The sequence below is a fragment of the Ambystoma mexicanum genome, chromosome 5q (genome assembly GCF_040938575.1).
Source record: "Ambystoma mexicanum isolate Mex_15411 chromosome 5q, UKY_AmexF1_1, whole genome shotgun sequence".
NCBI classification, from domain to species: Eukaryota; Metazoa; Chordata; class Amphibia; order Caudata; family Ambystomatidae; genus Ambystoma; species Ambystoma mexicanum.
In genome coordinates, this window is record NC_090933.1 from 949,319,167 (window position 1) to 949,346,707 (window position 27,541).

General features: G+C 46.9%; 1 protein-coding gene across 2 annotated transcripts in view; it reads left to right on the plus strand.

Annotated features, from left to right (window-relative positions):
* FZD6 (frizzled class receptor 6) overlaps positions 1 to 27,541 on the plus strand; it is a 477,217-nt gene that overhangs the window by 353,346 nt on the left and 96,330 nt on the right. For both annotated transcript variants that reach the window (XM_069621466.1, XM_069621467.1), the window contains one exon: positions 11,131 to 12,148. In XM_069621466.1, coding sequence (XP_069477567.1) covers positions 11,131 to 12,148 — 1,018 coding nt within the window. The remainder of the gene's footprint in view (positions 1 to 11,130; positions 12,149 to 27,541) is intronic.

Consider the following 27,541-nt stretch of genomic DNA (forward strand, 5'->3'; position numbering starts at 1 on the left):
GGGCCTGTCAGGAGAACATTCTGAAAGGAGAACAGTTTTGGCAACCCTGGCCGGAGATAACAGTAGTCACGGATGCCTCACTCACGGGGTGGGGAGCCAATGACTTGACCATCAGCGGTCGTTGGTCTCCATCGGAGTCCAGACTACACATCAACCTGTTAGAGCTGAGAGCCATCAGACTTGCGCTGAAGGCGTTCCTGCCAGCTGTACAAGGGAAGAACGTCCTGATAATGACGGACAACACGGTGGCCATGCATTACCTCAACAAAAGAGGAGGCGTAGGATCACTACCCCTGTGCAGAGAGGCGATGCAGCTCTGGTTTTGGGCAATCCAAGAAGGAATCTCTCTATCGGCAGTTCACCTAGCCGGAGAGAAGAACTTGACAGCGGACGCTCTGAGCAGGCAGAACACAGTCTCCCACGAGTGGGAGCTAGCTCAGGAAGTCCTTCAAGAGATCTTCGCCCTTTGGGGAACCCCTCAGGTAGATCTGTTCGCCACCAGCCTAAACAGGAAATGCGACCTGTTCTGCTCAAGGGAATTTCCCCCGAGAGGAGCTCTGGGAGACGCGTTCATAGTGGACTGGGAGTTTCCGCTTCTGTACGCGTTCCCACCGGTCCCTGTCATTCCTCAAATGATCAGGAGGTTGAGAAGATTCCGGCGAACCATGATCCTAATTGCCCCGGATTGGGCCAGGAGAACGTGGTACCCGGACCTTCTAGACTTGTCCATCTGCCCTCCAATTCGACTTCCACTCAGAGAGAACCTACTCTCGCAGAAGGGAGGTCAGGTTCTCCATCCAGACATCAAAACCCTCAACCTTCACGCTTGGCTTCTGAAAGGCTGAGGTACAAGGATTGGGACCTCCCTGATGATGTTATGGAGGTGTTGCTTTCGGCAAGGAGGCCAGCAACAAAGTCTTTATACCGCTGCCATTGGAACAGATTTTGCAGCTGGTGTAGAGAACAGAATATCGACCCTTTTTCATGTGGTACACCAATGGTTTTGTCCTTCCTACTATATTTGGCAAATTCAGGCCTTCAAGTTGGCACCATTAAGGGCTATCTCGCAGCGCTATCCATCTTTAAGCGTACTGCAGAAGAACCATCCTATTTCAAATTACCCTTGGTAATACAGTTTCTAAAGGGGTTAACCAATGTTTATCCCCCAAGACCATTCCAAGTTCCCCTATGCGATTTAAACTTAGTACTAACTTTCCTGATGGGTACACCTTTCGAACCTCTCCATTCTTGTTCGTTAAGATTCCTTACCCTTAAAACTGTTTTATTAATAGCACTTACATCTGCTAGAAGGGTGAGCGAATTACAAGCTCTTTCTTGTAAACCCCCTCATACTATATTTCACAAAGACAAAGTTGTCCTGCAAGTGAAGCCTAATTTCCTCCCAAAGGTGGTTTCTGAATTCCATATCACTCAGAAGATTACCCTACCATCTTTCTATCCTCCTCCTCACCCGGGGAAAGAGGAAGAGAGGTTACACAGGCTAGACCCTAGGAGGGCTTTAAGTTTTTACATTAGTAGACTAGCCAGGATAAGACAGGCAGACCAGCTGTTTGTAGGTTACACAGGTCACAAGCTGGGGTTACCATTAACTAAGCAGACCATTTCCAGATGGATCATTCTAGCCATTCTGGAATGTTATAAACTGGCAGGGAAGGAGCCCCCTCAAAACCTTAGGGCTCACTCGACCAGAGGTATTGCAGCTTCATCGGCCCTCAAAAGAGGCGTGCCGGTTAAAGACATATGTGCGGCCGCTACATGGTCGTCTGTCCATACCTTTACACGTTTTTACAATCTGGATTCCTCCTCCAGTCAAGAGACTAGGTTTGGAAGGGCTGTACTGCATTCTATTCATCAATAGAAGACAGCGTGAAGTCAGAAGTCCCTCCTCCGATAATCGAATACTGCTATGGGAGCCTATCTAAGATGAGGAATCCGTCGGAGGACACAATCCCTTCGAAGAACAAGTTACTTCTTACCTTGTAACGTTCTTTCGACGGGATGTTCCTCAGACGTATTCCTCATCGACCCTCCCATCCATCCCCGCAGTTCTACTTCCCTTGTTGTTGCAGCTTACGCTCCTTCAGGGTGATTAGTTAGTCCAGAAAGTATTATTGTGGGCTACAAAACGGAACTGAGCAACGGACGCTGCGCGCGGCCTTTATAGGCAGGATGAAGTCGACCTCGATACGGCGGCTGTCGAAGGACATCGACTCGGAGGACGTCGACGCGCAGCGCCCTCTAGAGAAAAAATTTGCCGAGGCCAGCAGAGCTGGAAGGAGATATCTAAGATGAGGAATACGTCGGAGGAACATCCCGTCGAAAGAACGTTACAAGGTAAGAAGTAACTTGTTCATCTAGGCTGATGGGTACCATCTTTTATGTACTTTTGGAAGTATGTAAAACACAGGGGGGAATGGAATTACTTTATTCAGAAACCTTTTCTTCTATCCAGGCCTCCCCTAAAACATAGGTGGTTAAACTTCTAATCTCTTTTTGTAGTCTAAATATTGGGCTGATATCCAATTTTTTATGAAATAATGCTTTATTTAAGTGTTTAAGCACCTCATTCTTGTAATCTTCACGTTTCCAAAGCACGATACCTCCTCCTTTGTCCAGTGGCTTTATAATAAACTCTGGGTGAGTATCTGGGGACGTATGACAGTGTTTTCGAGTCAAATTGTCCCTGAACCTGTTTTTGGTCTCAAACACTAAGATCTCTGGACATATGGTGGAAGGCAAGGGCCAAAACGTAGAGGGAGGTTTAAGGCTTCTAATGCTTTGCTCACGACTGTCAAGGGTTACATCATAGTCATCCGGTTCTGTGAAGAGGTATCCATATCTTAAAACTCTAAAGAACTTTCTGAGCTCGGCTTCTCTTGTAAACTTACCTGCCTTTTAGACTGGGGACAAAACTGAGCCCTTTATTTAGAACTCCCGATTTCATCAACATAGTACGTGGTCTGTCAGGTTTAAAGATCTGTGTTACCTTCCCGGTTCGCGTCTGCTCTATTGTCTCATCCAGAACCCGTATTCCCCGTGTGCTTACTGTTTCCGGTACCTGCCTCTGCGAAATAAAACTGTTGCGACTGAGCATTGACTGTTGAGGTGGACAGATTCACTCCAAGTTGAGAGAGAAGAGGTATCGGAGAAGGTCACAATTCTTCTTCTTTGAGGGTGGTGTGTGTGATTTTTAGATAGATGCAACTGCAATTTTTGAAGTGGGAGTATTTTACTCCCCATTTTTTAAAGTTGGCAGTAAAATGATTTTTTAGGGATTCCAAGATGGCCGTCTGCTGAGGTGATCACACATCGCGGGTGCTCTTCTCCAGCAAGTAATGAAAGGTGTCTAAAGCATTAGAATAAGGTGACTTTACATTTGTAAGCAGTGACCCGCTGCGATCCAAGAGCAGGAAAACGGAAAGAGCCCTCGCTCAAGTCTGTGCGCTCCAACGGCTCGAGGGAGAAGTACAGCTGGCGCGCAGACCAGCGATCGAGTGCAGGGCCCGTGAGGCGGGCAGCCGGAGTCATACCCACGCAGCGGGAGCCAGCATGAGGGAGGTAGAAGCGAGCACCTGTTCTTCGGAATACACTTAAAGTCGGGGGCAACAGGCGATTCCTGAGCGGGCAGTGAGGCAGAGGTCCCTGGAGTGAAATCAGGGCCGCGGAGAGACCCAGCGAACCGGGCAGACCAGCCCACCCGCACACAGGTCGGTGCAGAAAGGAGAACGGGGGGGACACCATCGCCTCTGTCGGGGGCCGGACAGCCAACTAGCGGCGAGCATAGCTCTGGTGTGTAAGAGGCTTGGAAGTGCCCCACGGAAGACAGAGGCCTCCCCAACCCACTGCCGGCAGCCCTGACACCAGGCCCGCCGCAGATACTCGCCCAGCGCAGGGGACAACAGACAGGCCCACGCTCTGGCTGATGGATCGAGTGCTCCATCGTGGGCAGGGTGTAGCCGGTGGTGAGCAGGGAGCACTCGTCCCAGCCAGCGGGAGCCTACAGGTGCCCATCCACAGCATACCCTGCAATCTGGAGCTGAGGAGGAACGAGACGAGGCCAACTGACCCGCCGAGGTCACAATCAAGCAGCCAGTAAGAAGGAACGTGGGCAAAGAGAGTCCCTATATGAGACGCTAGGCGCAAGAGGCTGCAGTCTACGAGTCCAGAATGGACACTACAGTTGGGACCCGCTCAGAGTGATCGGGGGGGAAAATAAAAACGGGAGCCTTCCAGACATCGCATTTACCCAGTGGGGGCTGCCCCCAATCAGCCCTGTAGCAGCCCTTTGGGTCTGCGGGCCAGTGCTGGGGGGAAAATATAACGATCCCAGGACACACGTGGGACTGCCAGAGCATAGGGGGCTCCATCCAAGCAAAACAAACATGCTAAAGCTAATGTAATTGAATGAAAAAGGAGTCGCTAGCACCCGAGAGCCTTCATTCATACTCAAGAGAGCAGACCTCTGAAGGAATCATCGGAAACGCACTGAGTCGGCCAGTATTGCCTGCAAAAGAGTGCTGATCTCCTCTGGCCCCCGATGCTGGCCGAGCTTCCGAAAATAAGCCAAAAGCCGCCAACACCCATCAGAAGCGAGAACCCCAAAGCATGCGGCCCAGGTCAGACACGGCTCAGGTCCCAGGACCCGGGCTTCCCTGCCAAAATAAACTCCCAGCAGAAAACACAGGAGGGAGCAAACGGTATGACCCCCACATCCGGCCGGTGAACCTCCATCCCAGCAAACCATCAGCCCACGAGTCCAACCCTGGAGCCCCCCAGGAGGCAGGACATCAGAATGGGGAAGGCGGTCGGACAGCCCAGATGCCAGGCGCCAGGACCAAAAGCGCACCCCCAAGAGTGAAGGGAGCACCCAAAAAACAACTTGCTAAGTGCTAGAGCCAAAAGCAGCTACAGGATCAGGTCCCTCGGCTATCAACGCGGGACGTAACGGTCAACCACAACCCCATCCCGAGGTACAATGGATACTGACAAGGAGGAGTTGCTGAATTGCTTGAAGGGCATGGAGATGAGGATGACAAACGCATTTCAGGCCCAAATCGGACAGCTGAAGGAAGACCTAAAGGCCTCCCTGCAAAGGTCCGCAAAAAAGTAAACCATCTGGGAGACAGTAGATACGGTGGAAAGTGGACTTTCCAACCTGGCGGAAGAGACTAAACAGACCAGCCTCTTACTAGACCAAATAGCGGCAGCCACAAACAACCTTGAATTGCAGGCAGAGGACCTCAAACAGATCGCAACGGTCCAACATCAGAGTTAAAGGCCTCCCTGAGTCGGTACTGGAGGGGGATCTTAGAGACACGCAGCAACAAACATTTAGGAATATGCTTAACGACATCATGCCCGAAACAATAAGGTTCGATAGAATACACTGCTTGGGCCCCAGAAAGACTGTGGGCCGCGCATCCGGGTCAGAGTGTTGGTGGCTCTCACTTCTTATGCCATGAAAGAAAGCATTTTACGAGCAGCGAGGACCACAACCGAACCTGACGGTCAACGGCTACCTGATCCAGCTGTTACAGGACCTGGCGCTCTCAACCCTCCGTAACCGGTGACGAAGGCCCTCTGGGAAAAACAGGTTTCCTACAGCTGGTCTTAGCCTTTTGGCCTAATGTTTACTTGGGAGGGCAAACTGAGAAGAATTAGCACTTGTGAAGAGGGCATCACACTGCTGAACCTGGAGGAGGACCAGAACTGCGGGGAAACCAGTCTGGCATGTAACACCCAGTCCACAGAACCCAATCCTGGGAATGGTCCACAGTACAAAGAGGCAAGCCCAGGAGAGAATCAAACCTATCGGGTCCACAAACCAGCCAATCGCAGCAGCAGGCTCAGCAACGATGGATCACACCCACCATAACCCTTAAACTGAAGCATAAAGTTACATCTGATTCTAACACAATCCCAGCGGCTTGCCTGAGTGGAGACGGGCGAAGCCAAACCTTGGAATCCAATCTGAGTCAAGGAACTTTCTGGTCACTCGGAACTTTTGAATCATACAATGACCCAACACCCCAATGAAACGCAGAGCAATGCTGGAAAGACTGTGGGCAATGCAGGCATCAATAGGGATCCTGCAGGAGACACATCTCCTTCCCAAGGATGAGAAGAGGATGGCCCACCGTTCCTTCCCACAACAATACTACGCATCTAGCGAGAGAAAAAAGAGGGGAGTTGCCATTTTGATAGGGCAGGCATTCGTTTTCAAAAAACTCCAACTCTGCAGGGACAGAGAGGGGAGATACCTCAGACTCAAAGGGATGATACAGGATAGCATATATACACAATCCTTCCCATATATGCCCCCAATGACCAGCAAGATGTGTTCGTAATGGGCTTACTGGGAAAACCGGGCAGCTGGTGCGAGGGCCAATTGATTATAGGTGGGGACTTTAATTGTGTTATGGACCCACTGTTGGACAAAACTCTCCCTCCCACAGCAGCAGATCAAAAAAAAACATGCATGCATTGGGTCGTCTCTTAAGAGAACTGGGTGTGATAGAAACCTGGGGGTTCTTCCAAGGAGAGAATAGGGAATACACTCATTATTCGGCCGTCCATCTAGGCTACTCCAGAATAGATATGGTCTTGGTCTCGGCTACTCTGGTCCCCCTGATAACAAAGGTAGTAATCGGAGTGGAATATCTCTCGGACCATGCATCGGTGGTGATGGGGTGGATTGGGGCGAGTCAGGATGCAAACAAAAGCCAGCCTGGAGATTAAACGATCTACTCCTAAAAGACATAGCACTACGAGCCCATATGGAAAGCTCCATCAATAATTATTTCAAGGAGAATGATAATGGGGAAACTGGCTGGGAGGTGATCTGAGATGCTGGGAAGGCTGTGATCAGGGGTGAGTTTATATCATAGGCGGCGGCATACTATAGGGAAGATCCCTGACAACCCACCAACTGGAGAGTGAGGTTAGGGAGGCCGAAGCCCTGAACAAATCCCGTCAATCAAGACAGTCCCTACGGGTGCTCGGGAAGATCAGAGCTCAGCTGGAGAACCACATGGCAGAACGAGTGGCCCAATCACTGCAAAACACAAAATAATCCTACTACATACATGGGGGCAAGGTGAACAGATTCCTCGCTGCAAAACTGCGGCAAAGGAAGACCCGAAAATATATAGCTCAGCTAAGAGACAAGTACGGTAATCCACACACAGCGGAGCATTACAAAAATGGAAATAAGTATGCAATTCCATGAGGAACTCTTACGCAGCGAGAACCTTGACCCAGCGCAGCAACTCTCATATGTTCGATCTATCCCCCTTCCTCAGATCACGGAGCAGGACATGTTGATACTGGGGGGGCCCAATCTCAGCACAGGAGGTCAGCGACGCCATCTCGGCACTGCCAGCAAACAAAGCCCCGGGCCCAGCCGGCCTTGGAAACTACTATTACAAAACCTTCTGCACGTAACTGCTGGCCCCACTGACGAGACTCTTCAACACAATCAGAGATGAGGGGCAGGTAACACCAGACATGGGAAGGTCTACGACCATATTGCCTTTGAAACCGGGGAAAGATCCTCACAAGTGCTCTAGATACCGCCCCATTGTGCTACTGAACACTGATGCAAAACTTTATGCTAAATTTCTCGCAACTAGATTGATGACGGTCCTACCGAGCATAATACATGATGACCAGGCGGAGTTCATCACATGTCGACACACTCGGGACAATGTGAGAAGAGCAATAGATGTAATTGATGTGGGGAAGCGAACACAACAAGCATTCGCAATAGCCGCCCTAGATGCCAGCCGGGCATTTGACAGCATGGACTGGCGATACCTGCAACAGGTCCTGGAAAGCTTCAGATGTGGCCCTGAGTTCACAAAAATGGTGCTAGCCAACTACCGCATCCCATTGATGAGTTTTTCACTCAATGGCCAAAGATCAGAGTTTATCAAGATAAGATGGGGCACGCAACAGGGTTGTCCCCTTCCCCTCTGGTATTCGGGATGGCAATGGAACCATGTGCACTACAGTTCAGACAGGACGCAGGGATTAAGGGGATAACAGACTGCTAAGAGACCCATAAAATCGCATTATATGCAGACGACATCATGCTATTTATGGGCGACCCGGAAGTCATGATGCCTAGAGGTATGACTAAGCTGGAGGAATTCAGAAAGGTCTTGGGATTCTCCATTAATTTTTCCAAATCCAAGGCTATAAACATTACGGAGAAAAGTGATCGAGAACCCAGAGAAGTCCTTCCCAGTGATCTGGGTAGGGAAATCACTAGATTACCTGGGGGGCCATCTAACAAGGGACTTGAACAAGCTATACAAGACAAACGTAATATCCCTTTGGCAACAGCTACAGGATGATATGCACAGATGGGAAACCCAGGAACGGTCATGGTTCGCCCGTATTGCAGCGGTAGAAATGACCATCCTCCCCCGTCTCCTCTATGTGGTAGGATCGATTCCAGTGGCTATCCCGTCCGCCAAGACTAAAGAGCTGCAAAATGTAATATTCAAGTTCATTTGGCAAGGCAAGAAACCTAGGGTGCAAAGATGCATCCTAATGCGTCCCCCGCTCCTCGGAGGCCTGGGAGTCCTGGAGGTGGAAAGATATATATTAGCTGCTCAACTGGCACCAATGCTGCGATGTGCAAGACCTGAAAACCACAAAGGATGGGGTCAGATAGAGTAGACTGCCACAACAATTCCTTTAAGAGCATTGTTAGGCCTGAAAGCAGAGAGCCGGGAGGTGGGGCGGGGGGGGGGTGGGGGTGCTCTCCTGGAATCCAGTAAGTTGCCATTGCTTAGCTGGGATAAGGCCCGGAGGTGGAAGCGCATCCCCCGATGTCAAGGCCCCTGCACTCTGATGCATAATCCGGATTTCTCACTGGGACTCCAGAGGAAATTCTGGGAGGAATGAGCTGGTGCAGAAACACTGACCCTGAGAGACATGTATAGCAATGGCTCTCCGCTACACTACACAGACGGTCAGCAGAAGTTCAGTCTAGGGGAAAAAGAGCGCTTCAGGTATACACAAGTCAGGCATTGGATAATCCACCCAGCAGTGAAGTAGGCGGGCACGCGGACACCGTCTGGCCTAAAGTTGACCCTCGAGTTGACCCGGCAGGAGGGCCAGACAACGAAGGGGGCGACCAGACTCTACAGATTACTCTCCAATGCGCAATCAACTGACAATCTTCCATACAGAGCAAACTGGGAAAGAGACATGGATGAGACCCTAATGGAGGAGGAATGGAATCATATATGGGCAAGGGCGCATGGTACCTTCAGATGTACCACGATCAAAGAGTTAGCATACTAACTATGTCTCGGATGGTATATGTCCCCGCATACACAAAATCAATAAGTCCTACCCACCTAACTGCTGGAGAAGCTGTGGCGTATGGGGAGATCTTATCCACATGTGGTGGACATGTCCCAAAGCAGTGGCTTATTGGAAGGAAAGCCACATCAAAGGCATCATGGGTGTAGAGCTGCCGATGTCCCTGAAAACAAGCCCGCTAGGGGTGCCCATAGAAGGAGTGTATGCAATGTTGGGGGCAAGAGCCACCTTAATCACTCATCTTGTGTCGGCGGCGAGAATGGCCCTTGCACAGAACTGGAAAAACAAAGCTGGACCGCAATCCGCCTGGTAGTGGGTAAAGATATGGGGAGTGATGGCCATGGAGAAGATATGTGCCCTTAGCACAGGGAAATTCCTAAAGTTCCTGACAATTTGGAACCCCTTCCACGAACTGGTAAACGACAAATAAGCCCAATATTTTAAACCACGCCTACTCAAAAATACACATGTTACTTGAGCCCCACTACGGAAGCGGTAACCTGGCTCAGTCACCCATAAAGGAACTCGTGCTGATCGAACTCTGGATTCAAAAAGTTGAAGTAATAGGCGGGGTATAAGGGGAGGGGAAATGGGGGGTGTGTTGAGGGGTAAACATGCAAATACTCGGAGGCAAGAGGACAAGCACTAAACAGGTCATTGTGAACATAAGCCGGGTATAGTTAAATGGAACTAGTTCACTGAAAGTTTTATAAGCATTGAATATGTATGCCTCTGATCTATAAATAAAGATGTTTACATTTATTTTTATTTTTATTTTTTAGGTAGTAAAAAAGTAAATCTCATTCCCAACGGGAGTATTTCATAAACGAGTGAAAATGGAAATGTTTTGTAATATTCCTTTGCATTTAAGTTATACATGCACATTAAAGGTTATATGTTTACCTCAGGCAGTTATAATAGTTTCTGCCTGTGGTACTACATGCACTACTGGTCCAAATGTATCCATGGAACTACGTGGGCGAAAACTGGGGCGCAAGGTCCTAAATGCCAGTTTCCTATTTTTTCTTGGGAGCATTGTTACTCGCTATTTTTAGGGAGTATTTGGCTATTCTTAAGGAGTAAAATTGGCCGATACATCCCTTATCTGTAGGGCTGATGTTCCCTTTTACTATAGCCAAACACTTGCAGGCTGTGTATCCTTACCCATATCCAGCTCCCCACTTTCTGCATGTGTACCAATGGTTTCACCACCTTAGGTGTTGTGTTGCAACATCTGTGCCAAAACTAAAAAGGGAGAGGGAACTGTGCGCCGCTCCTCTCCATTTTGACCAACAGCCAAAACGGATACTCCTGCACTGATGCCTTTGCAGATGCTAAGACATATTGATTGTTTTAGCCCTGATGTTATAGCATGTCACCATGGTCCACTCCTTTAACTGTTTGTAGGTCTTCAGAGAATGTAATTAATCCAAAGCTTTATATGGTTTCATATTATGTGTTGCGTGTAACACAATACAGGTAATCCTAGCTTATGGTAAACGCATAGTTATATTTAAAACCTTGCCCATGTCATTGTATCCATTGACCAACGTGTGATTGGCTAAACTGATGACATGCAGAGCCCAATAGAATATATCCGAAGTGCTGTTGCTTTTTAAAACTATTCTGTGGCCCGAAAGAAGCCATTCATCTTAGACTTCATAGAAAGCAGCTTAGAAAATGTGTTAACTGAAATATAAATAAGTAGGGAATAAAGACAAGATATTCATACCATTCTTGCCAATCTAACTATCTTCTTTCTGCTCTTTATAGGTTGGATGACTCTGGGGACAGAGCTCCTGGCACAATTGACATAACTGTCAATGAACAAAGCACGCCGAAACATGGAGAATCAGTTCAAAGGGATTATGGGTTATGGTGTCCTCGACACCTGAAGACATCAAGTGGTCAGGGGTCTGCATTCCTGGGTGTTGAGGAGTGCACACCACCATGTCCTAACATGTATTTCAAAAAGGATGATCTTGACTTTGCAAAAAGCTTCATCGGAATAATTTCAATAGTTTGTCTTTGTGCTACTTTGTTTACCTTCCTCACTTTCCTGATCGATGTGAAGCGTTTCCGATACCCAGAGAGACCAATCATCTTCTATTCGATCTGTTACAGTATTGTGTCCCTGGTGTACTTCATTGGCTTCTTGCTGGGAAACAATGCTGCTTGTTATAAAGCTGATGCCAAGCTTGGCTTTGGGGAGTCAGTTGTCCTTGGCTCCCAGAACAAGGGCTGCACTGTCCTCTTCATGCTTCTTTATTTCTCCACCATGGCAGGAACTGTCTGGTGGGTTATTCTCACTATTACCTGGTTCCTGGCAGCAGGGCAGAAATGGAGTTGCGAGGCGATTGAGAAGAAGTCTATGTGGTTCCATGCCGTAGCCTGGGGCATTCCAGGACTGCTGACTGTTATGCTTCTGGCTATGAACAAGGTGGAGGGGGACAACATCAGCGGTGTCTGCTTTGTGGGTCTGTATGACCTTGACACTTCCAGATACTTTGTTCTACTCCCACTCTGCTTGTGTGTTTTAGTTGGACTGTCCCTCCTTCTAGCTGGAATCATTTCTTTAAATCATGTCAGGCAAGTTATCCAGCATGATGAACGGAATCAGGAGAAACTGAAGAAATTTATGATCCGAATTGGAGTTTTTAGTGGCTTGTATCTTGTACCACTGGTGACTCTTCTTGGATGTTATGTCTATGAACAGGTCTACAGGTCAACCTGGGAGATCACGTGGTTGCTTGATCATTGCCAGGAATATCATATTCCATGCCCATATCAGGTAGGTGTTCATGTAAAGTGGACTGTAACTTATTTTCTGCCACTTCTCATGCAGTAGATTGCACTGTTTGGAGAAACCTCCTCTGCTATATTTTACATTTCTAGAGCATCAGCTGAAACCAATGTGTACTGAAACCTGTTTGAATCTGATTTGCATTTGCAATGAGTAGCATTTTGATTTCTCCATCCTTCAAAGAAAAGTAAAAGTCAAGCCAGAGTGAGAGAAACTCATACTTTTTATATCAGATGAAAGGAATGCAAATAAGTGTGACTTATTAAGCTGTCAGCGTTGGTGGTTATGAAAGATGTTCTGTGGTTGCTGTGATCTTTCTGAGTGCTCTAAAGTAACCTGTTCAATTTTCACTTATCGAAGCATCATCATTCTTCACTTTTCTTGAGCGAACCTAGTAACCTATTCCTTTTAAAAATGTGAAAGATTTCAGAAACATGGATAGGTTTTTAGTGATTTTTCTTTGTTCAGAAAGTTGCCAGAATATAAACTACAGTTTGATCTGAGATTCCTTAAATATGTGAATTTAGTGCATACATGGTCTAGTCTTAGTATAAACAAAATAAAGAGCAAAGATGTTTCTGGCATGTTAAATATTTATTTTCCTATATAGTAAATGTTCACTAAATTTGAATGAAAAGACTTGCAATGCCACTTAACGGGTCATAACCAGTATAAAGCACTACTGAAATATGTATACTCTTCCAAAAAACTGTTTACATATTGGCATTATTTAGCATCCTACTCTCCAGATTGCCAGGCTTGAAACAGAGGTGTCTCCCTAAATTGCACGTACTGCTTTCTAGTTATTAGGTTTTAGATATTGGAGCGATCACCATGAATTACACACACACACTGCACTGTAAAAGGCCTGGATTGAAACGGCTGATTTATTTATGTAACATTTGTTGAGCGCGCCTGTTAGGATGTGCAGTGTTTCCAATGTTTACCTGTTAAACCATGAGTGTATAATATTTCCTTCACTATGTCTATTGTCACTTAGATACTATAGAACATAGAACTGCATCTTATGTAGCAGGGTTCCAAGGAGAGCCAGTGAAGAAGCAGGGCCTTAGTGGGAAGATTGTACTCCTCCTGCTGGGGGTCGTCTTATGTCATCAACTTGCAAATAAAAGGTTCTTTACCTTTAAACTACTGGTTATGTGAAAGCCTCCCTTTGTACATAACATTTGGCGACGAGGATTTTGACTGGGACCCGGAGGACGACCCCCAGCGCCTTTTCTACAGATCTAGTGTGCTGGCTGTGGAGCGGAGCCAGCCTGACTTGCCTGAGGGAGGGCCTTTTTCAGTGGATTATTGACGGCCTGACATCCAGTGTGTGGCATCCACCGGAGGGACATTGCTAGCGCCAGAGGAAAACCCCTGGAGGCTCCGTGGTCTGTGGGAGCTGGAATTGGACCCCTGCAATTTTGTTGAACTTGTGGAGACTGGGCTGGCAAAGACACGGCTTTGGCACTTTTATAATTGGATTTTGGGTTGTGTGTTTTCTGAGCGGCCATTGGACACCCTGGCCCCACACTGAGCAAGGTTGAGAAAGGAGTCGCCGCCGATGACCCTGGTGAGGCGCTCCAGGGTGAGTACATAACCAAGCAGCTATCTTTTAATTAGTGTCACCTACCTGATTGGGTGGGAGCTCTATTGGTTAAACCAGAATTGCAAGCTTGTTATTCTATTCTGCAACTTTGAGACATGGCAAATGTGCCTGCTCCTGTGTTTTTTCTGGCAGTGCCAGGTGAACCCAGGGTTAGATGGGAAGACTGGAAGGAAGGATTCAGCAAATATGCCTTAGCAGTGTTTGGTGCCAACTACTCCAATGAGCGCAAGGAGGCATTGCTATTTCACTGTTTGGGAACTGCAGGCCAAGAGGTCTTAAAGAGATTGCCGGAGCCTTCTGACATTTTGGATGCTGGTCCATATGAAAGGACATTAGCCAAACTGGACAGGCATTTTAGAGTGGAGGAGAACATTATATTGGAAAGATATAAATTTGCCACGAGAGAGCAGAAGAATGGGGAAAGTATCGAGGATTTTGTCACGGCTTTAAGGGGCTTAGCAGTGAAATGCAAATTCACTCACTGTCAGGATGAGCACTTGAGAGACCAGCTAATGATTAAATGTTCCAATGACAGTATTAGGAAAGAACTATGGAAAGAGAGGAACCCCACTTTGGATCGAGCAATTGAGATAGCGAAAATGGTGGAACACACAGATAAGTGCATTGAAGTTCTTCAATCGGATACTGTGAACAATGGTAAACCCAAGTTGGATGAGAGTCAGGGTTCAGTGCTGAAGGTGTCAAAGGTTGTTCAGAGGCAGAGTACGTGGAATCCAAGACGCGCCTCGCAGAATGCTAAAAGGAGCGAAGAGAACAGACCGGCAACTGGCAGAGGATGGCGTCAATGGGTTCCTGCAAAAGATAGCAGAGGGATTCCCAAAGACATGAATTCTTTCAAGATGGTTAGGGATTCAGGACAATCCAGAGGTTTTCCAGGGAGAAGATGCTTTAGATGTGGAAGCTTGTCGCATATAGCCTCTGATAAGGATTGCTTTGCTATTCATATCATATGCAATGAGTGTGGTGTGAGAGGGCACATTGCCCGATGTTGTAGAAATTTTAATGCTGGGTCAAATCAAGTGCATGAAATAAGTGCAAGTTATGAAGATGAGTCCTATTGTGAGGATGGCAGAGAAGTGGTATTTACAGTGAATGCTGTCAATGGCAGAGTGAAAATGCAGAAACCTTATGCTGAGGTTGTAATTCGAGGTGTACCCGTACGCATGCTAATGGATAGTGGTGCTGACTACACCTTGATAAGTGCGGAAGTGTGGAGGAACAAATTCGATAGTTGTACTCTGTGGGAAAATACTGTTAAAGCAAATGCTTATGGAGATGTTCCCATAGATATTATAGGTTGCTTTGATGCTGAATTACAGTTTAAGGACAGGAAGGCCAAAGGTTGTGTGTATGTTACCAACAGAGGGGGTGAATTGTTGTCATGGAGTGATCAAGCTGAATTGAAGATAAGGCTTGAGGCAAGTCATCCCGAGCAGGTAATGTCTGTTGCGGGAGGAGAGCCCACAGAGATACAAACCACGTTATCTGGGAAATTGGGGTGTCTCAAGGGCTTTGTACATGTAATTCGCCTAAAGAAAGGAGCTGTCCCTAAGATTGCAAAACTGCGAACTATTCCTCTTGCTCTTAGAGGAGATGTAGAGGAAGAACTCAAGAGAATGGAAAGAGATGGTGTCATTGAAAAGATAGAAGCATCTGAATGGGTCAGTCCTATAGTTGTAGTCAGAAAAGGCAATGGGTCTTTGAGGCTCTGTATAGATCTTAGACATCTAAACAGCATGGTTGTGGCAGACAGGTTTCCCCTTCCCCGAATAGATGATCTGATGGTGGGAGTAGCTGGGTCAAAAGTGTTCTCCATACTAGATCTTAAATCGGCCTACCATAAGGTTGAATTGCACCCTAATTCCAGGGATCTCACCGCCTTCATCACCCCGATTGGATTGTTCAGGTGTGTTCGCATGCCATTTGGTTTGGTCTCAGCCGCAAGTGTGTTTCAGAGTATTATGCATAAATTACTTGGGGGTGAAAAAGGGGTGATGTGTTATCAGGATGATGTTCTTGTATGTGGGAGCGATGAGAAGGAGCATGATGTTCGTTTGAAAAGAGTTTTGGATATTTTGAAGGAGGCAGGCCTCACCGTTGCCTTGGAAAAATGTACTTTTAAAGCCAACAAAGTGGTGTACCTGGGTCATGAGATCACTGGGGAAGGGGTTAGACCCAAGGAGGAGGCTATTGAGGCCATAAAAAGAATGGAGGAGCCTAAGTCTAAAGGGGACATACTATCATTTTTGGGACTGGTGGAGTTTTACGGCAAATTTGTCAAGGGGTTAGCAGAAATGTCGAGGAATATGAGATTTCTCACTCGCAAGGGAGTCGTTTTTAAATGGTGTGACCGGTGCAAGAAAGAATTTTTGATGATAAAAGAGGCTATTGTCAATGCTCCCATTTTGAAAATATTTGAGGAAAGTAAACCCACATTGCTTTTTGTTGATGCCAGTGATTATGGTGTTGGGGCTGTTCTGATGCAGGAGGATCAGACAGGTTTACAGACTGTGGCTTTTGCATCCAGGTCTTTGAAGGGCCCAGAATCTAGATATTCAGTTATTGAGAAGGAGGCTCTAGCATGCGTTTGGGGTGTCGAGAAATTTAAAAGATTCTTGTGGGGGAGGAGTTTCACCATTTGCACTGACCATAAACCCTTGGTTGGAATTTTTACAAAAGGTGGTTTGGAGGGAGTGTCAAGACGCATTATGAAATGGGTCACGGCATTGCAAGGGTTACAGTATACCATGCTCCACGTAAAGGGGGAGGTTAATGTGGTTGCAGACGCCTTGTCTAGATCTGTCCAGAGGGAAATTTCTGACGATAGTGACTTTACAAGTTCAGAGGAGAGTGCAGAAATATTCCAGGTGCATGAAACATTAAAGAAAAGTGAGTGGGATGTGTCTTGCACGGAGGATGTTGTATATCAAGGAGTACTTGCTCTGGTTGCAGAAGGTAAAATTAAGAGCCACAGGGGCGAGATGAATGGTTTTGCCAAAGTGAGGGAGGAGCTATGGATTCAGGATGGTTATTTATACAAGGGTCACCAGATGGTTGTGCCAGTCGGTATGAGGAAGTCTGTCTTGGAGTTGGCCCATGTTGGGCATTTAGGTCTGGCCAGGACGAAGGGACTTGTGAGGTCTGAATTTTGGTGGCCTGGTATCGACAAGGACATAGAGGAACAAGTCAAAGACTGTGTGGAATGTATTGAGGGAAACAAAGGCTTGAAAGTGCAAAAAGTTCCCATGGTAGTGAGGGAGTCCCCGCGTGTCCCTTGGGACGAAATTGCGTTGGATCTCCTCGGTCCATTTAATATTGGTGGTGGCAGAGATAGCTACCTATTAGTAGTCATAGATTTATTATCAAAATGGCCGGAGGTATGTGTACTCAAGGACATATCCAGTAGTAGTATAATCAGATTTTTGGAACAACTGTTTTGGAGAGAAGGGTTTCCAAGAAAGTGTTTGTCTGACAATGGGACCCAACTTGTTTCCAGAGAGTTTAAAGAATTTTTAGAGAATCATGGGATTGAGCAGGTGAATACTTCTTTATATCATCCCCAGAGTAATGGGTGTGTGGAACGATTTAATAGGACTCTGATGGAGGCTATTAGGATAGCGGTGGCTACTGGAGGAGATTGGGTGAGAACAGTGATGGAACGCACGTTCCAGTATAGGCTAACTACCCATAGTGTCACAGGCGTGAGTCCATTTGAGATCTTGAGAGGAAGAAAACCAAATACTCATTTATGTCCAGGTTGGATGGGCAAATCAAAAATGGTGGATGTGGATCTAGAGAGTGTAAAAAGGAGAATTTTTGAAGCTGGAGTTAGATCCAAGGAGAGGTATGATCAGAAGAATTGTTGTAGGGAACTCAAGGTCAAAGAGGGTGATTGGATTAAAGTCAAGCTCCCCACCAAAGTTCGTAAAGGAGCCTCGTTGTTTTCTGAACCCAAGCAAGTTGTGAAAGACTTGGGTTCGTCAGTGTTGGTCAAAGGAGGAGCTATTTGGAATAAGGAAAGGGTGGCTTTTCCGTTTCAATGTTAATTTGTCTTCAGTTAGTTGGAGACAGGGACTTTCTTGTGACTCTACCTAATCAACCACTAGATGTCATATATCTATGCTCTTGATTTGTGCCAGGACTTGCAGCGCATCCAATGTTTTACCTGTTAAACCACGAGTGTATAATATTTATTTTACAGGTTTCAATTTCAGTTGTTCAATATGTGTTTTACAGGTTTCAATTTTAGTGGGTCCTCACCCACACAGTTACTTGTTATGTTTAAGGAGGAGAGGTGTTAGGATGTGCAGTGTTTCCAATGTTTACCTGTTAAACCATGAGTGTATAATATTTCCTTCACTATGTCTATTGTCACTTAGATACTATAGAACATAGAACTGCATCTTATGTAGCAGGGTTCCAAGGAGAGCCAGTGAAGAAGCAGGGCCTTAGTGGGAAGATTGTACTCCTCCTGCTGGGGGTCGTCTTATGTCATCAACTTGCAAATAAAAGGTTCTTTACCTTTAAACTACTGGTTATGTGAAAGCCTCCCTTTGTACATAACAGCGCCAAACCCGTGGGTATCTGGGCGCTGGAGAGTAGGTAATACGCATTACAGGAGTTACCACAGGCAACAATGGAAGACCTAGGCTTGACATGTAACATATTTACAGACATGAGATGTTTACAGATACAGAAGCAGTAATATTGTGTAGTGATGATAGTGTAAGCATTGAGGCAATGTTTGACCAGTACCCTCACAGAAGGAGGGCTACAAATTGGATGTGAAGAACCAGGCCCACGCTTTCTACGAAATGAGGCGTGGGAAGCCTTTGGTTGCTTGGGAAGCTGCGTCCCCCAGCCTTGGTTCTGAATTTAGCAACAGTAACAAGGAAGTCTGAGGCGGAGCATGTAGGCTTGGTGGTTTGGGTTTGACTGAGCGGGTTAGTGAAGTAATTAGGAGCTACATTAGTGAGGCATTTGTGGGTGATTGCCATTGTCTTGAATTTGATCTGGTCCTGAACCAGTAGCCAGCGCACTTTGCTTCTGATTTCAGAGATATGTTCTCTTCTTGGTATGTTTAGTGCTGCCCATAAGGCGATGTTTTGAGTGACCTGTAGTTTATTTATACTGCTAGTCAGTATAAAAGCCAGGAGGATATTACAATAGTAGAGTTTTGCCAGAATGAGGGCTCTTGCTAAGGTTCGGCAACTGTCTGCTGATAAGTAGGGTCTGCAAGCGTTGATGTGTTTGGCAGTGTAGGCTGCTGATGAGATTATGGAGTTAACTTGTCTGGAGAAGGTTAAGGAGGAGGAGAGGGGCGTGGCTTTCCAGCCATGGACTAGGACCTGATTTCCTGTGAGCTCCTGCAAATCCAAAACAAATCTGCATGAAATGCAGATGTCACCCGTGATCCCTGAAATAGTAGGCATGGGTGCCTGAAGGTGTGCTGTACCTCCAGATGGAATGCGTGCATGCAGCGACACGAAGCTTCGCACAGAAAGAAGCCTGCAGACATGCGGATGATCGATGACAAAGGAAACAAGATGGCAGACCCAGACACCAAGACTGAACGAATCAACAGCGGACCAGCAAGTCCTCCGCTTATGCCCTACAATTGGTGTACGGGCAAAGGTCTGCACATTGAATCCATCAGGCTCACGGTGTGTACTGCAGCCAAATACGGGGAATAGAGCTAAGGACTGCCTCGCGGACCTGGTGCGGCTCACCCGTGAGCGAGGAGCACACACGGGAAGCGCCCAGAACTGACCCGGAGCATTTCCGAGGACTTAACAAGAAGACACCTGAAAACATGGCCCGTTCGGACCACTGATGGTAGGAGCTGTGTGGGTGAGTGGTTGTGGGCAGTCTGACGAGTAAGAGCCCACACGGGACATAGCCGACGTGCATGCGGGCTACGAGGCAGTGGAAGAACTAAGCTGGCCGAACACTGGGTGCAACATAACCAGAAGGGCAAGCCGAGAGGAGCGTGCGTATGAATCCGACGAAGCCAGAAATGTCCCAGAGACTGGGTCAATACTCTATCGAAGTCAGCCGGGAATTGTAATTGACTAACCCCCACGATACACAAAGTAACAACGCGCATCTGCTAAAAGTGCCGAAAGGAAGCAGCCCGGCTCATAAAGGTTGCCACGTTCGAAGGAGAATGAGGAGACGAACAGAGGGAGCGGTGATCAAATGACATCAGTGGATGTTACAACGGAACAAACTCATCCAGACACGAGATAAGAGTCAAGAGAGCTGAAGAGGTGCGAATGTGCTGCAACAAAGTATAATGTGGCTGACAAGCACAGAGTGACGCCAATCATAGTAAAGACCTACAGAGGTGGAGCTGTAAGTATGGCCACCGGCAACACGGAAGTAAAGCCTGGGTGGGAAGAAGCGCACACGACAAGTGATATCTCGCTGGGGGTGGGGACATATACCACAGGCATGTCACGCCTTACCCTCCTGAGTGGCACCCAGCGACCAGCACAGATACTGCACTATTGCACTGAATGCTGCCATTGGAGTCCAAGCGGCACTGATAAACGCACAAACTGAGAACTTGGGCCTGGATCGGAGGGCACCTGGGTCCATGTGTACCCCTAAAAGCGTGGGCACTCTTGTGACAAGGTAGGCCGAAGTAACACCCATGTAATCAAGGAGGGTTGGGCTGAATTGGAACTCCCCTGAGCGAGGAAGGAGGGCCCTACACAGTAGTGGACAGTGAACACATGGGCGTATCCAGACCTGCAGCCTGGTCACAGGCGAAAATGGCCATCAAATTGGCCAAAAGGAAAGGAAAACAATCCACCATGGAAGAGTTCGCCAAAGCACCGCAAATGATAGAAGGGGCCAGCAGGAAAGGACTGAGCACCCGCGACAGCAAGAAGATAGCGCTTAACAACCAACAGATACTGGATGCTATAGCGGAACTGAAAGTGTCGGTGGATCTAGCCATTTCGGATCTGAAGACCGCATTGGAGTCCAAAATTGACGCTGTGAGCATAGATATGAACGTATTATGGCAAGATGTATGGGCACTTTTACCAGCAATTGTACGCTGACACGGGTGGGGAGGCAGGAGGATGTACTAGATACACTGGAAGAAATCGACCTTCCCAAACTAGAGACATAGGAAAAGGAGGACCTGGAGGTCCCGATTACCCTAGAGAAACTGGAGGCGGGGATTAAGTTCCTACCCACTTGTAAGGCCCCAGGTGCAGACAGACTCCCCAGCGTATTTTATAAAACATACAGGGCGGAACTACTCCCCCCCCCCCCGATGCTGGCAATGCTTAATGACGCATTAGAAAAGGGAGTGTTGCCGGAATCTCTGAGGGAGGCGATCATAGTCCCGCTCTTTAAACCAAATAAGTCTAGCATGGATTGCGGATCATACAGACCGCTGTCCCTGCTGAACCAGGACAGCAAGTTATTAACAGCAGTGCGGACAAATAGGCTCAGACCGGTTAGTGGCAGACTCATACATCTTGATCAGACTGGGTATGTCCCTCACAGGAACATATCCGACAACCTTAGGAGGCTCCATCACATCATAGAACAAACAGAGGGAGACGCGCAAGAGGTAGCAATAATATCTTTGGATGTAGTGAAGGCTTTTGATTCTGTCAAATGGCCATGGCTGATGGCGGCCCTAAAAGGTTACGGGACAGGGCCAATATATATGAAGTGGGTGCACCTGCTATACAGCGCACCACTGGCTCGAGTCAAGACGGGCACGATCATCTCTGACCGATGGCAACTTGGTAGAGGCACCAGACAGGGATGCCCGTGGTCCCTGATGTCATTTATCCTGGCGTTGGAGCCTTTGGCGATGTACCTGAGACACCAGTATGGCGAAGTGGGGATTCCCACAAAGGGGGGTGGGCATTTGATCTCTATGTATGCTGATGATATGTTGTTATATCTAAGATACCCTGAAGAGAACCTAGGATATATACTGGAAGTGTTGGATAGATATGCATCGTTCTCTGGAATCACAGTGAACCCTAAGAAGTCATGTATGTTTCCCTTGGGTAGATGTAAAGGGTTGCCAGGAGAAAAGTTACCGTCACTTCAGATGCAGTGGGTGACCAAGACCTTTAAATACCTGGGGATCGATATATATCATACACCGGAGACTGAACATAAACACAATACGGAGAAGTCGGTGGCTAATATTGAACCCAGTATGAACTTCTGGGCCAAACTCCCCTTGACAATGATGGGGAGAGTGGCGTTACTGAAAATGGTGGTGTTGCCTAGGTTGCTGCACTTCTTCGGGAACATACCTCACATGATATCCAAGCGATTCATTGTCAAGCTCCACAGCCTGTGCAGAGGATTTATATGGCACAATACTAGAAATAGGATTGCATTGTGGAAATTACAGAGCTTGCCAAACTTTGAGACATATTACTTACCGACATACTGCAGTTGACTGGCTAGGTGACTTTCAGATGACCCGACACCGGGGTCTAGACTACTAAAGGATGAATGCGCCCTGTTCTTTCTGAAATAATGCATTTGGTTGATAAAAGCACAACCGCAAGTAGACACGGGATTGTTGAGATTGGGTAGGAAGATATGGCAGAAAGCTTGCCAGGCCATAGAGAACCCAGCCCCATACTTCCCGCTGATACCGCTAGTGACATTGAAGCGGGTGGATGAACAACTGCAGAAGATAGTCCGAAGACAGTGGGAACCTATTGGTATTGCAACGGTGGGGGATATGTGGCAAGATGGGAGGGTGATGGGATTCGATATGCTTGTGCAGAACACTGGTCTACACCGGGGACAATATATCATCTACACCAGGTTAGTGCAAATGGTAAAGAATACGTGCGTGGACACAGTGATGGAGGGTGAGCCCGGCACGGTTATTGAAACGATCTATGATGTGTCAGAGGGAGGACACGAGGTCTCCCGAATTTACGAACTGCTTATGTCGAAGAGGTGCTCCCGTTGAGACGGGACTGGAGGAAGGACGCTGGGGAACCTATGAATGTGTTATGGGTGAGAGCCCAAAGATATCACAAAAAAAGTCCAGAAACGCGAGATTGCAGCAAATCCAGTTGTATATCACCCATAAGGTGTATATGACCCCACAGAGGATTGCACGTTTCAAGAATGCCGGGATACAGTCATGTCCTAAATGCAGTGAAGTAAACGTGCGTATGATGCACATGTTTTGGGGATGCCCCGAAATAGGAAGGTTCTGGCGGGAGGTGGCGAATTACCTGCACCAAAAAGGAATTAAACTGGAGGTGGAATCTTTGTGGGCGTGTATGATAGGAGGGTTTCCCAGGCCGAGTAAGTTGAAACATGTATGCAAGCTCAAGGATCTGGTGTACATACTGGCTAAGCGCAGGATTGCCATGGGCTGGAAAGCTAATAGTAGACTGAAGTTGGAAGTGTGGTAGCGAGACCTTCAAAAATGGGTGGAGGCTGAGTCCGTGGTATGAAGCAGCTAACGGGGGGAGACGACCCAGGGGAGGCTGCCATGGCTTGGAAGCAACTAGTAGCAACACTATTTGAATCGGCTCGGTCTGTCAAAGAAGGGAGTAACCCTTTGACAAGCGAAGTACAGAATACATCTGCAGAGGAGGTTATTGAGAATGATGAATTGGAGTAAGCTCAGGGGGTGGGGGAGGGAAGCGGGATGTAGATGTTAGCATATTATTGTTGCTTGATTCAATGGTTTATTGTTCAGATTGTTTGGTTGTTTGTGGTGAAAAATCAATAAAAGCGTTTTAAAAAAAAAAAGGTTAAGGAGCTGTCCAAATACATTCCCAGCATTTTAACTTCTTTAGAGACAGTAATGGTATTTCCATCAATTATGAAGTGTTTGTATTTGGGGCCATGTTTTTTGAGGGGTGTTTGGGTGCCGACCAAGAGTAACTGCGTTTTGTCATCGTTTAGACAAAGTTCATGTTGAGCCATCCAGGATTGGATCATCTGCTAAATGTCGTTGAGGAAGGAAGAGTCTGTATCGTAGTCTCCGGGTTAGCTGGATGAGTATTTGCGTGTCGTCCGCGTAGTTTGTATAGGACACTCTGCGTTCATCAAGGCGGTCAGATAGCAGCTTGGTAAATATATTGTAGAGCGTTGGTGACACGCATGATCCTTGAGGTACCCCGCAAGGAACGGGGCAGTGTTAGCTAGGTTGGAAAAAACGTTCATAGTGCGCTCGGAGAGGACTGATTTTATCCAGGCGATGCCTTTCTGTGAGAAATTGGCTGCGCTGTCCAGCTGGTGGCACAGTATTTTGTGATTTACTAAATCAAATGCTCCGGAAAGGTCTAGAAGAAGTAATAATATGGCTAAATTTCTTTTGTCAAGGGATGTTTTTTTCTTTTTTTTTGTTTTTCTTTTTTTAGGAGCGGTAGGACCCATGCTTCTTTCAGATTCTTAGGGGACTGTACCTTGTGAGAATGAGTTGTTGATGAGAGAGGTGATAAATGGGGCGAGTTCTGCAACAGTCTTCGACAGGGTTTATGTCGCCTTGACATCTGGAAGGTTTTAAACTGGAGATGATTTTGATGACCTCGTTTGTGGAGACTGGACTGAATTCCAATAAGGGGGGGGTAAAGGATTTCTTGTGGTTGATGGGTCGGTGTTTGATTGGCAAAGTTACCTTGTCTTTTTGTTAGCGATTTTGTTTTGGAGTATTGCTATTTTGTCCAGAAGTGCATGCTGTATGTTAGCACACCATGTTTCGTCTTTCTGACAAGTGTCAGGTGGGCTGGTGGGAATTTCAAGTTCCCTGCGGGCGGTGAATAGTTCCTTACTGCCAGATTTGGCATTCGCTATGCGCTCATTATATGTGGTGTTTTTAGCTAGCAATATAGCTTGTTTGTATTTTTTTGCAGAGGAGATAAATAAATCCCTGTTATTTTTCTTTGTTGAGGCTTTCCAAAGCGATTCAGCAGCACGTTTATTAGATCTAAGATTCTTGAGGTCAGGTGTGAACCAGGAGTTCAGGTGAGCTTTCTGTTTTGGTTTGCGGTGTTTGAGTGGGGCAGCTTTGTTGATGGCTTTCACACTAGTGGTGTTGTAGAGATCTACCTTGGCTGCTGGGTTTGCCTGGGGGTAGGTACCTTCAGTGATGGGGCCTAATAGTGGGAGCATGTTTGTTTGCATTTGATATGTGTTTTTCTTGCTGGGGTTAGGTGTGGAGCAGTTTGAGGTTGGGTTTGACTAGGGATAGTGAATGTGATGATGTTATGGTCTGACCAGGGGCAGGGGGAATTGTTTGTAATGCTGGTTGATACATTTAGGTCGGCAAGCCAGTCTAAGGTGCAGCCTTTGTCATGGGATGCTTGTTCAATATGTTGAGTAAATCCGAGAGCGCCATTGTGTTTTGAATGGTTGTGGCATTAGTATCTAGGCTGTCGTGAAGGCCAAGGTTAAAATCGCCTAGAATGATGATTCTTGTGGATGGTTTAGTGTTTTTTGAGAGTAGGGTTATATCCTCGTCAAAGGTTTGTAGTGGGCCTGGTGGTCTGTCTATGATGTGCATAGTGGTGGTTGCTGTGTTAGGGTAGGATAGTTTGATTGAGAAGTTCCCCAGAAGGGAAAGCTTGGTTGGGTGATTCTTTGATAGGTTAGATTTAGCGATCAGGGCTAAAGGGAGGTTCTATCTTTTCTGTAAATTGTGAATCATTCCGGTATGGCTAACGAAAGTGCAGGACCTGCTGCAGGGTGCAGCCAGGTTTCTGTGACCGCTAGGAGGTCAAGTTGGTTCGTAGTTATGAGGTCTGATATGTCGAGTGCGTGTGCTAGAAGTGATCTAGCATTGTTAAGACCGCCCTTGATGGTGGTTTCACTGATGGTGGTAGTCTGAATGTCTTTTGGGGTGTTGTATGCTGGGGAGAGAATAGTACGGCTCAGTGCATCGTTTGGCTCAGTGGGTTTGCTAAAGCGTTGGAGTGGTGTCGGTGAGGCCGGGTATCAATTTAGGCTCAGTTGCCGTAGTATGTTGTTGGTCCCATCTGCTGGGTCTGGGCTGCACATTTGCTTGAGCGGGGCCAGAAAGCAAATGGTCATGCTTAGCAGGGTTAGGCAACAGGTGTGATTCTGAAGGGCTGGGCGGAGCACTAAGTAGAATAGGGGTTAAGGGCAATTGGTCATATTTAGTAGGGTTGGTAAACATAATTGATTTAGTGGGGCTAGTTCTAATTGACTCAGTGGGGACAGGTGCAGTTGATTGAGAAGGGTTAGGCACACTCTGTTCAATATGGCTAGTTGCAGTTAGTTCTGCATGGCTAGGTACATTCAGTTTGACAAGGCTAGATGTAATATATTTAATAGGTCTAAACACAGTCAGATCTGGGCTAGATGCAATTGATTTACTAGGGCTAGGCATAATCAATTCAGCACTAGATGCAATCAAATCATGGCTGGGTGCAATTAATTCACTAGGGTTAGGCATAATCAGTTCAGGGCTAGATGCAATCAATTCAGGGCTAGGTGCAATCAGTTCAGGGCTAGATATCAGGGTTGATATCCCCCGAATCGTACATATAGAACCACATGCGGTCAGGCTCTAGACAGTAGGGTTCTACTCCGAAATTGCACATACCTACAACTTACAGGTTCTGGCATTAAACAGCAGAGCGATCTAGTAAATTGTAGCTGCTGTAAGGTGCAATATAGGCACAATAGTGTTTGTGGGGTATTTGTACTGCCTGGTGCTGTGCTTCACTAAAAGGCACTGTTACGGGGCGATTGTGGTATACTTGTACTGTCCTGTGCCGCTCGGTATTATCCTGTATGGCACAGACAGCAGCTGCACAGTTAAGGGGGGATTGCAGGTTATATATACACGGTCTTGTGCTTCTGCATGCTATACCATAAGGCACATAGCCTCTGCACTGTTAACAATTACAGTGATGACTGGTGCAGTACACCTTTTTTAATATAATGTTCACAAAATCTTATTTTGTTTTGACTTATTTCTGTTCCTTTAGCCACACTTCCCTTTATTCAACTTTAGTGCTTTGACACGCCCTAAGAGCCTTTAAGGGCTATACAAGGAACCAACATAACTCCATGTGTCCCCATTCTCTGTTTCAGTGAATGCCTTCCAACTCCTCCCCACTAGAAGTTGAAGTGGCAAGCCTTGGGCACTTTGGCAGGTGGATATCCTCGCGTTAGAAGTACATATTGACTCCTCAATTGGTCTCCTTAAGGACAGGACCAGGCACCTTGACAAAGCATAGCCTCTGCTGCTGGCTTGCAGGCAAATGTTACATTTTGTGTGTGTAGAGTGGGGGCGTGGGGGTCCATGAGGGGGGAAATGTAAGCCTCAATGCATTCTCCCACCACCAAATGCACAGAAGGCTGCATGCTCCCCCTGGCTCTCTGAAAAAAAACCATAAAAGCAAAGTTATTTGGAAATATTTTGAATGCATGAATTAAAATGCACTTATCCCTGCCGCAGAAAAATGTTTAGTTTGGAGTGGGTCAGTGTTGCTTCAAATTATGAGTTGCCACAGATGTTCATGTAAACCTGCTCAGCTTTTGAAGCCTTTTAATTTATACTCCTTTAATCAATACTTCTGGGACATTAATTTCATTGCTTCATGCTGTATTCCAGCCTCGCTGCACGGGACCGACTATTTTATGTGGGACCCTGGACTTCTTCAGGGACCTGTTTTAGGAAATGCTTCCCAAACAGGAACTGCCAAAAACTCCTGAGAAGCCCCCTACCCCACCTCAAGCACATAAGACAACATAGG